Genomic DNA, 12167 nt, shown 5'->3' on the forward strand with positions numbered 1-12167 from the left:
AGTAAGGAGAGATTGAAGGAGCTCACTAGGAAATTGGATACAGCGAAAAAATCATCTAAGGATAACATGATGGCAAACAAAATTTGGCAGCTATGTGAATTTTAGGGAGCAATGGAAGGATATGTACAGATACTTTAAGCCAGAAAGAGGTTCCAGGAAGGACATTCCTGGGATCATTAACGAACAAGGGGAGTGTATATGCGAGGAGTTCCAGAAGGCAAAAGTATTCAGTCAGCAATATGTCAAGGTAGTTGAATATAAGTATAATGTCCTGAGAGAGGAGGTGAATAATACTGGCAAAATACTGAAGTTTATTTATGATAGATTTATAAAAAGATACAAAAGTTGAAAGCTAGAAAGGCAGCTGGGATTGATAAGATTTCTGGGGATATGTTAAAGCCTCTGGGTTGGGATATAGTGCCATATTTGAAATACTTAAATGAATGGAGAGTTGCAGTAGTAGTCCAGTCAGCTAGACACGTGATGTTTGTTAAGCTCTGGGAAACCATTCTTTCTGAGTATATTAGACACATTTGTGAAATGTGGTTTGATAGAAGGCAGTTCAGATTTAGGAAAGATTATTCCAGTGAAGCTCAACTTGTAGGATTCCAGCAAGATATAGCAAATGTTTTAGATCCAGGAGGTCAAATGGACTGTATCGCTATTGACCTATCCAAAGTTTTTGATAGGGTAGATCTTGGGAGATTACAGACGAAAATGAGGGCTATTGGACTAGACAAAAAAGTGATTGAATAGGCGGCTACATTTCTAGAAAACAGAACTCAGAGAATTAGAATAGGTGAGGCGTTATCTGATCCCGTAGTGATTAAGAGGGGGGTTCTGCAGGGCAGTATTATTGGATCTTTATGTTTTCTTGGTACAAAACTGATATGAGCAAAGAACTGGCATCACAGATAAGGCAATTTGCAGATGATGTTATACTGTATAGAGTAGTAAATGAGTTGCAGGATTGTGAGCGATTGCAGCAGGACTTAAACAATGTTGTAAAATGGACAGCAGACAATGGTATGAAAGTAAATGGGGTGAACACTAAATTAAAACATGTTATCCTACGCAGCAGCTGTGGGAAAGAACCACAGAATTTTGGTCATTTCAGTAAACCACGGGATTGTTCACCTCCTTCATGTAATATATGGTCCATTTTGTTTAATGACAATATAAGAAGTCTCCTTCGCTTCACAGCAAGTAGACCGTTGATATATTCCCACATTTTTTACATTGTTTTAAAAAAAGAAGATATTTAAGACTATTTTGAAGAACAAAACAATGTGTATAAGTGCTGTTCTATTAGTTATGTGTTTTTTTGAAAATGCTATTTGTTCGGGGCGTCGACCCATGTGGATCTTTTGCCCCTACTGGCACCATATAGTATGAACCTGCGTGTAATTAAAATGGCGGTAGTGTGGAATGTTGTGTGTGAGGAAAGGAAGATTAAGGACGTCACAAACACCCAGTCCCCAGACCAGAGATATTAATCATTACAATTAAAACCCCTGACCCGGCCAGGAATAGAACCCAAGGCCGCCGGGTGATAGGCCCCCCCTACACCACGGGGCCGGCCTAGTTACTTGTTACTCATAAACAAGAGGTGCTACACACCTGAAGAGAAACACCAAATTACATGAATAAGGTTTTTTATCCGTTTACATGGCAAGGCTTTCAAATGGGGCAGTGCAGACATTTAACATTGCACGATCGATGGTGTCACATGTGTATCGGGAATACCTAACGGAGGGCATTATCACCTGCAGTGAGCAGCGCAGTGGCTAGATGTGGCAATAGTGTTGTTATAGACACAAGGAGCACTTTCTCAGATCATAACCCCATTCAATGCAGGAGGTACCAGACACATATCCAGCACGTTAGTGTAGCGTTCTTTAGTGCCCATGGGATATGGGAGCAGAAGGCCCACCAGGGTGCTCTTATTAACACAGTGAGACTGGGCATATTGTCTCACCTGGTTGCATGATATTGCTAATTGGACCCCGGAGGACTTTGACTTATGGCATGGTCCAGTGAGTCACAGTTCTTGTTGTTTCAGGTTGATGGCAGGGTTTCAGTGTGACGCAGGCTCCATGAAGCCATAGACGCTAGTTGTCAACAGGTACTCTACTGGTTGTTGGTGGCTCTGTTAAGGTGTGATGTATATTCATGTGGCATAGGTTGGGTCTGCTAGTCCATCTGAACAGGTTGTTGACCAGTGACTATATACTGAATTGCTTGGTAACCACTTGCAGCCCTTCATGGTCTTCATGTACCTCTACAGTGATTAAATATTTCAACAAGATAATGCACTGTGTCATCTGGTCCAGAATTGGTTTGAGGAATGTTGAAGAAAGTTTCAACGACTGCTGTGGTCATTTCATTTGCCCAATAAGAACCCCATTGAGCATGTATGGGATGTGGTGGAGAGGTACATTAGCTCTGAAGATCCTTCCCCTACAAATAGCAGGGAGCTGTGGGTTATATAAATATAATTTCCATTTATTTTGGAAACACCTCCTGTATTTACAGGCTGCCGCTAAGAACAAGGTAAAACATATCAAATTTTCTGTACATATATATTAATTAAAGAGAATTCTAAATTATAAAGGAACAATATAATTAGTGCGGCATTTCAGAGCTGTAGCTGTAGAGGTGGTGTCTCAGGATCTTGATGGAGCCTTGGAGAAAGAGGCATGAATCAACATCCCTCCAAAGCTGTTTCGTCCACTTGTGAAATCAATACCACAATGAGTTGCTGCACTTTGCGGGCCAGAGGAGGGCCTTTACAATACTAGACCCCTGTCACATGACTTTTGGCATGTCATTGCATCTCTGTTGAAATTGTCCGGCTCCATGGCTAAATGGTTGGCGTGCTGGCCTTTGGTCACAGGGGTCCCGGGTTCGATTCCTGGCAGGGTCGGGAATTTTAACCTTAATTGGTTAATTTTGCTGGCACGGGGGCTGGGAGTATGTGTTGTCTTCATCATCATTTCAGCTTCATCACGACGCGCAGGTCGCCTACGGGAGTCAGATCAAAAGACCTGTATCTGGCGAGCCAAACTTGTCCTCGGACACTCCCGGCACTAAAAGCCATACGCCATTTCATTTCTGTTGAAATTTAAATTTTTTAACATGTCTCAGCAATTGAGATTCATACTGTTGATAACTGAACGACCTGCATAAGCAGAAACGTATCAGGAAGATAAAAGAAAGAGGAGAAGAGTGTTGATAACTCATGTTACTTGTTATGCTATGTAAAACTGTCTGTAATAACATTATTATAGCTAAGGAATTTTGTCTTTACAGTTACAAGAACAGACTGAAGCATCTTTAGTATTTCTGGTGCCCTTATTTTTAGAAAGTGAAGAGGCAGTGATTCAAGTTCTGGGAACAAAACAGTTGGAGCGTGAAATGAGATTTCCGGTAAGATGTCAATGATGTTTGTTTTATTTTAATATACAATTCCAGTTGTGTTTATCCTGTACTGTATCTGTGTATGTATATAAAATTGTTTTTCTTTCTGTACAGAATGTTTAATTTGGTGTAGGAATCGGGTATAGATTGTATAGAAATCAAGTTACCGCAAAAGAAATATTATATATTAGTAACCTATTTTTCACCTAATTCCAATATTGAGCTTTACAATGATTTTTATGAATTATTCAATAAAAATGACTTTCTACAGTGAGGTAACACAATAATACTAGGATAAATTAACTTTCCTTCAATTTCAGGAAATAAAGAGTTAATTTTGATCAGTTTAAATGATAGTGTTAAACTGACAAGAAAATCAGAATCTCTCGCACCGGAAGATCCTTACCATCCTACTTTGTCTGTTGAATTATATGTGAAACAAAATGCAAAATCAATTAAACCTCAAAGAGTTAATAGTTATAATTTTCATAAGGCTAACTTTCATGAATTTTACAATCAGTTACATGACAAAGATTGGGACGAAGTGGAAAATGTCAAAGATCTGAATGAGGCATTGGTGTGTTTTTATAGGATATTTGATTCATTAACAGAGAGAAATGTACCTAAACTAAAATATTTGAAGAAAAAATGTATCCATGCTGGTTTACAAAAGAAATTATTTCCTTAACCCGGCAACGGGCAGGTGGTGAGGGTAATCTCACTCCTTCATTTCGTCATATCCCACTGCGCAATGGTTATGCGCACGAGAGTCTCCTTCTAGGTATTCCAAGTTCATAGTTTTCTGCGTAAGTCTGCAACTGTTGCTTGTTAGTGAAGGTCCGTTGTTTTCGTTTGCGGTGCATTGCTTTCATCCTTGCAGTTCAATGAGGTTTTCTCTCACCTTGCGCCTTGTTACGTTACTATTTCTGGCATTGTTAACCAAGGTAGAATGTCCTACATTTGTAACTAAAATATTGTAAAATACAATAATTCTTATGAAAACAAATAGAGAAAGCTTTTAATCACCAATTAAATCTAAATACATACTATAAAGACAATTTTCTTCATTCATTTCATGGGTGAGAGAAAATCTCACTACGTGCCTGCTCCCGTTCCAACTCCTGCGACCGTTGCTGGGTTAATAAAAACTAAAGGAGTATCATTGAAAACACTCAACCTTTTCTGAATTTAATTTAAATAAGTAAATAAATACAAAGGTATTAAAAGCTTTAATTAGTAAGGCATATAAAAATGTTTTAGAATCAGAATCTAGCAACCCTCAAGTTTATTAAATCTAGAAAAAAACCAATAAACTTTCAAATCCAATGACATTCAATGAAGCTAATTTGAATAATAGTAAAGATATTGCGGACAGCTTTGCTTCATATTTTAAAGGAGTGTATTTTCAAGAGGTACCTTCTTACTCTACAGTATTTCAGAATCGGATATATTCAAAACACTTCATATTTTGCCAATTTCTAATCTTGATGAAAATGAATATTCAAAAACAGCAAAGAAACTGAAGCCTAGTAAATCAATTGGCCCCAACGGTATACCACCATATGTATTGAAGCTTTGTTCTGAAGTACTAATGAAACCTTTATGTATCATCTATAATGTAATAAAATTATAAATACTCAAATCTTTCTGGACATTTGGAAACTAAGCAGAGTTTGTCTGGTCCTCAAGTCAGGAGATAACATCAGAGTGGAGAATTATAGACAAATTTCTATAATTAATGCTTCAGCTAAGGTTTTTGAATTTTCAAATAGGATAAAAACTACATTTCCCCTCAGCAACATGGATTTTATCCAGGAAGGTCCACTGTAACTAACCTTACAAATTTTGCTCAAGACTTTTATAATGCAGTAGACAGGTAGATGCGATCTATCCAGACTTTTCAAAAGTCTTTGACAGGCTAGATCATAACATATTGTTACGGAAACTATCAAATTATGGGTTATCATACTCCTTTTTGACTCTTAATTTTTCTTACCTGTCTGGTTGGCAACAATTTGTAACATATTTCAAACCAAATCTTACGTGTATGTTATTAATTCTGGTGTACCACTTAGCTTAGGACTTTTTTTTTTTTTTTTTTTTTTTTTTTTTTTTTTTTTTTTGCCACAGTTTTCATTAATGACCTTCCATGGGTTATTAAACATTCAAATTATCTCTTATATGCTGATGATTTAAAATTATAGAAAACTATTACTACTTATGGAGATTCATTTGAACTTCAAAAAGACATTGACAGTATATATGTTTGGAGTATCAACAATAAAATGCATTTTAATTTTAATAAAAACACTGAAATTTTATTTTATTATAAAATGAATCATTTTGCCTGCAGTATCTGCTCAGTAGTTGCTGTTGCGAAGCCCGGAAAAAAAGAGGAGGGTTGGCTTAAAGCCGTAAAATTACAGCCAGAAAATAAACATCTTGAGGCAACAAAGGGCACGACGGTTCCACATGTTGGTGGCGGTACCCCAACAGCGTCTGTTTCACATGTTAGTGGCAGCTGAATAAATATCCTCTGCAGCTAACAAACGTAGTTGTAAATCGGAGCTTGCTCCACTTAAGATTGATAACCTTTGATAGTCAGATATGAGAAAGTTTTTTAGAAAAAGAATTCCACCGTCCAACTCCTTAAGGATGGAGAAGACTACATCGGATTCGGTGGGTAGTCACCTAAAACACAAGAATGAATATGAACACTCAAAAATACATACATATAACCAAACATAGAATCAAACATAAGCATATTAACTACATTGCGACGCACAATATAAACTCCTTACTGAAAACCAGAAGGCTCAAGAACTTCACAGATGAATTAGATAGGCAAAATATTCTTGTGGTAGGGCTCCAAGAAATGAGAAATTTAACAGAAGATCCATTTGAATCTCAAGGTTATAGAGTGTACAATGGGAAGCCAGGCCAAAGGGTCATGAAACATTGCCCCAATTTGGTACAGGATTTATAGTAAATTTGAAAATAATAGATTCTGCAATTGATTTTAAAGCAATCTCACCAAGAATTGACATTCTAACTTTACAAACCACAAACAAACTTTACACCATCATAAATGCTCATGCCCCTACTAACGAAAAAAATTTCCTAGCAAAAACTCTGCAAGAAGTTGATAATTTCTGGGACCTCCTTGATCAGACAATGAATAAAATAAATATGAATAACATCAAGATCCTTATAGGGGACTTTAACGCTCAACTGGATAAGGAAAAGAAGTATCGAGACGTAGTAGGAAAGTGGGCTCCTCTGAAATATACTAACAAAAACGGCCAAAGACTCATAGAAATTTGCAGAACCCATGGACTAATCTCCAAATCTACATATTTTAAAAGAAAACCATACATACATACATACATTATCATTATAGACTGTTATGCCTTTCAGCGTTCAGTCTGCAAGCCTCTGAGAATTTACTAAACGTCGCCACAATCCTCGATTTGCAACTAGTGTTGTGGCCTCATTTAGTTCTATACCTCTTATCTTTAAATCGTTAGAAACAGAGTCTAACCATCGTCGTCTTGGTCTCCCTCTACTTCTCTTACCCTCCATAACAGAGTCCATTATTCTCCTAGGTAACCTATCCTCCTCCATTTGCCTCACATGACCCCACCACCGAAGCCGGTTTATGCGTACAGCTTCATCCATCGAGTTCATTCCTAAATTAGCCTTTATCTCCTCATTCCGAGTTCCCTCCTGCCATTGTTCCCACCTGTTTGTACCAGCAATCATTCTTGCTACTTTCATGTCTGTTACTTCTAACTTAGGAATAAGATATCCTGAGTCCACCCAGCTTTCGCTCCCGTAAAGCAAAGTTGGTCTGAAAACAGACCGATGTAAAGATAGTTTCGTCTGGGAGCTGACTTCCTTCTTACAGAATACTGCTGATCGCAACTGCGAGCTCACTGTATTAGCTTTACTACACCTTGATTCAATCTCACTTACTATATTACCATCCTGAGAGAACACACAACCTAAATACTTGAAATTATCGACCTGTTCTAGCTTTGTATCACCAATCTGACATTTAATTCTGTTGAATTTCTTACCTACTGACATCAGTTTAGTCTTTGAGAGGCTAATTTTCATACCATACTCATTGCACCTATTTTCAAGTTCAAAGATATTAGACTGCAGGCTTTCGGCACAGTCTGCCATTAAGACCAAGTCGTCAGCATAGGCCAAACTGCTTACTACATTTCCACCTAACTGAATCCCTCCCTGCCATTTTATACCTTTCAGCAGATGATCCATGTAAACTACGAACAGCAAAGGTGAAAGATTACAGCCTTGTCTAACCCCTGTAAGTACCCTGAACCAAGAACTCATTCTACCATCAATTCTCACTGAAGCCCAATTGTCAACATAAATGCCTTTGATTGATTTTAATAATCTACCTTTAATTCCATAGTCTCCCAGTATAGCGAACATCTTTTCCCTCGGTACCCTGTCATATGCTTTCACTAGATCTACGAAACATAAACACAACTGCCTATTCCTCTCGTAGCATTTTTCAATTACCTGGCGCATACTGAAAATCTGATCCTGACAGCCTCTCTGTGGTCTGAAACCACACTGGTTTTCATCCAACTTCCTCTCAACGACTGATCGCACCCTCCCTTCCAAGATGCCAGTGAATACTTTGCCTGGTATACTAATCAATGAGATACCTCGATAGTTATTGCAATCCTTCCTGTTCCCTTGCTTATAGATAGGTGCAATTACTGCTTTTGTCCAATCTGAAGGTACCTTACCAACACTCCACGCTAATTTTACTACTCTATGAAGCCATTTCATCCCTGCCTTCCCACTATACTTCACCATTTCAGGTCTAATTTCATCTATACCTGCTGCCTTATGACAATGGAGTTTATTTACTATCCTTTCCACTTCCTCAAGCATAATTTCACCAACATCATTTTCCTCCTCCCCATGAGCTTGGCTGTTTGCAACACCACCATGATGATTTCCTTTTACATTGAGATGATGTTCAAAATATTCCCTCCACCTCTCCAGTGATTCCCTGGGATCTATTATGAGTTCACCTGAATTACTCAAAACACTGTTCATTTCCTTTTTCCCTCCCTTCCTAAGATTCTTTATTACTGTCCAGAAAGGTTTCCCTGCTGCTTGACCTAGCATTTCCAGGTTATTACCAAAATCTTCCCATGACTTCTTTTTGGATTCAACAACTATTTTTTTCGCTCTGTTTCTTTCATCTACGTACCAATCCCTGTCTGCCTCGGCCCTTGTTTGGAGCCATTTCTGATAAGCCTTCTTTTTACGTTTACAGGCTGCTCTCACTTCATCATTCCACCAAGATGTTCGCTTTTTCCCATCTTTACACACAGTTGTTCCTAGGCATTCCCTTGCTGTTTCTACTACAGCATCCCTGTATGCCACCCATTCGCTTTCTATATCCTGAACCTGCTTATTGTCTACTGTTCGAAACTTCTCACTAATCATATCCATGTACTTCTGTCTAATTTCCTCATCCTGGAGATTTTCTACCCTTATTCGTTTGCAGACAGATTTCACTTTCTCTACCCTAGGCCTAGAGATACTTATTTCACTACAGATCAGATAGTGGTCTGTATCATCGAAAAATCCCCGAAAAACTCGTACATTTCTAAAAGATTTCCTGAATTCAAAGTCTGTTAAGATATAGTCTATTATGGATCTGGTGCCCCTAGCCTCCCATGTGTAGCGGTGAATAGCCTTATGCTTGAAGAATGTATTCGTAACAGCTAAACCCATACTAGCACAGAAGTCCAGCAAACGCTTCCCATTCTCATTAGCTTCCATATCTTCCCCACATTTACCAATCACCCTTTTGTATCCTTCAGTTCTATTCCCAACTCTCGCATTGAAATCGCCCATTAGCACTATTCTATCCTTGCTGTTGACCCTGACCACGATGTCACTCAATGCTTCATAAAACTTGTCTACTTCATCCTCATCTGCACCCTCACATGGTGAATACACGGACACAATTCTTGTCCTAATTCCTCCAACTGACAAATCTACCCACATCATTCGCTCATTTACGTGCCTAACAGAAACTATGTTGCGTGCAATGGTATTCCTGATAAAGAGCCCTACCCCAGACTCTGCCCTTCCCTTTCTGACACCCGTCAAGTACACTTTATAATCTCCTATCTCTTCCTCCTTATCTTCCCTTACCCGAATATCACTTACTCCTAGCACATCCAGATGCATCCTCTTTGCTGACTCAGGCAGTTCTACCTTCTTTCTTCCATAAGCCCCATTAATATTGATAGCTCCCCATCGAATTCCATTTCGTTCGCCAAAACTGAAAACTTGGAAACATCCTGATTGGACAAAAGGAGAATGGCAGCTAGACCATGTATATATGAACAAATTCTTTCACAAGGAAATCCATAATGTCAAAGTTCTAAGGGGAACGGACACTGGTTCAGATCATTACTTAATTAAAATCAAGATTAAATTTACTCCATTAAGAAGAAAAAGACAAAATAGGGTTGTAGAGAAAAGGACATACGACCCTCATCACTTAATCCAGAATGCCCAGTATCGGCAAAGAACAGGAATTACAAGACTAACAGACAATTTAGATGACCTAATACCAATTCTTAAACAGAATGCAGAAGATCTAGCTCCATTAAATCCAAGGAAAAGACATGCCTGGTGGACCTCTGGTTGTGATAGAATGCATGAAAAAAGACATCAAGCTTGGTTGAAATTTCAAGCCCACAAAACAGAAGAAAACGCCATGAACCTCAAGAATGTCAGAAAAGAATACACCCAAACTATTAGAAGAATTAAGAGAAAATATCAAAAAGATTTAATAAACTCTATTGAGGAAAATTATTACAAAACCGATTCTAGAGATTATTACAAAGCCTTTGGTAAACAATTGCAAAAATACAAACCCCCCCATTAATGTTGAAAAATAAATATGGAAAAATAGCGCATAACAATAAGGAAAATGCAGAAATCATGACGGAAGCATTTAACAAGCTCTTGAACAGTGATGAACCTGAACAGCTCTTATTAATTGATACACATACTGTGATAAAAACAACACCAGAAAATATAAACCCACCTACGGCAAAAGAAGTTGAAACAGTGCTTAAAGAAATGAAGAACTACAAAGCGTGTGGAGAAGACCGGGTTTTTGCAGAGATGTGGAAATATGCCGGCAGTGCAACTCAGACATCCCTCCATATGATGTTAGAGAAGATTTGGATATCAGAAAAATTTCCAGAACAGTGGACACCAGCTATAATTATTCCAATTCATAAGAAAGGTGAAAGAAGTAATCCAGACAACTATAGAGGTATTTCCATTCTTGACTGCATGTATAAGATTTTCTCTAAGATACTATATAATCAGATTAAAGAACAACTTGATCAAGAGTTTGGTGAATACCAGGGAGGCTTCAGACCTTGGAGAAGCTGCTCTGAACAAATAATTACTTTGAAACTAGTCATGGCATATTACAGAAAACAAAACAAGCCCCTTTCAATAACATTTATAGATTTCAAGAAAGCTTACGATTCCATCCACAGACCACCATTAATTAAAAATTTTAAGACATTTCGGACATCACCCAAAGCTTATCAAATTGATTGAACTTACTCTAACTAATACAATTTCTAAAGTTAAGTTCAGAGAAGAACTTTCTGAACTATTCTTGTTAACAACTGGTTTAAGACAGGGTGACGGATTGTCACCTCTTTTTAACTGTGCGCTAGAGTACGTTATGAGGGAATGGTACAAGAACAACTTGAAAAATATAAAAATTGGAACCCAGAAGGATAACATACATTTGAACTGTCTAGGATTTGCTGATGATCTAGGTCTTCTGGCCAATGATATTCAGAAAACAAAACAACAAATAAAATCTTTACAGGAAGTAGCTCAAAATATTGGTTTGAAAATTTCTATATGGTTCGTATTAATCTGTTTGTTTTTTGTTTTTGTTTTTTTACACTGTTTACGCCCACATTGGATATCCAAAATCAAACCTTATACAACAAAATCTTCAAAGAATAAGTTCAGCTTTTAACGCTTGAGTACTTTTTCCTTTTACAAGTAACTAATCTTGTTTTGTTCCATATTGAAGATAACAGGGGAGCCTCCGTAGCTCAGGCGGCAGCGCGTCGGCCTCTTACCGCTGGATACCGTGGTTCAAATCCCAGTGACTCCATGTGAGATTTGTGCTGGACAAAGCGGAGGCGGGACAGGTTTTTCTCCGGGTACTCCAGTTTTCCCTGTCATCTTTCATTCCCGCTACACTCTCCATTATCATTTCATAGCATTTGTCACTCATTAATAAATCGCCTTGGGAGTGGCGACCCCATTGTAATAACAGCCTATATATGTTTCATTCATTACATGCCTGACCCGGTAAATGACTGGAAAACAGATTGTAGGTTTTCATTGAAGATAACAATTAGGCTATCTTCCAACCTAGTCCCAGAGAAATCAAAGAAAAATAGCTATGCCACATTTACGTATAACAGCCCGGCTATTCATCAGATCACTAATGTTTTAAAAAAAAACAACGTCAACATAGCCTTCAGGACAGTAAATAATAACCAGAACATATTCCTCAACCACAATAAGGTCTATAATGATAACAACAACGTTTACTCAAGATCTGGTGTTAATAGGTGTACACAGTGTGGGTTCGCGTATCTTGGTCAAACAGGGAGAAGCTTTTACACAAG

General features: G+C 38.0%; 1 protein-coding gene across 1 annotated transcript in view; it reads left to right on the plus strand.

Annotated features, from left to right (window-relative positions):
- LOC136880805 (cGMP-dependent 3',5'-cyclic phosphodiesterase) overlaps positions 1 to 12167 on the plus strand; it is a 164825-nt gene that overhangs the window by 20100 nt on the left and 132558 nt on the right. Inside the window, exon 2 of the mRNA XM_067153339.2 lies at positions 3313 to 3429. Within this exon, the coding sequence (XP_067009440.1) occupies positions 3313 to 3429 (117 nt within the window). The remainder of the gene's footprint in view (positions 1 to 3312; positions 3430 to 12167) is intronic.

The sequence above is a fragment of the Anabrus simplex genome, chromosome 9, assembly GCF_040414725.1.
Source record: "Anabrus simplex isolate iqAnaSimp1 chromosome 9, ASM4041472v1, whole genome shotgun sequence".
NCBI lineage: Eukaryota > Metazoa > Arthropoda > Insecta > Orthoptera > Tettigoniidae > Anabrus > Anabrus simplex.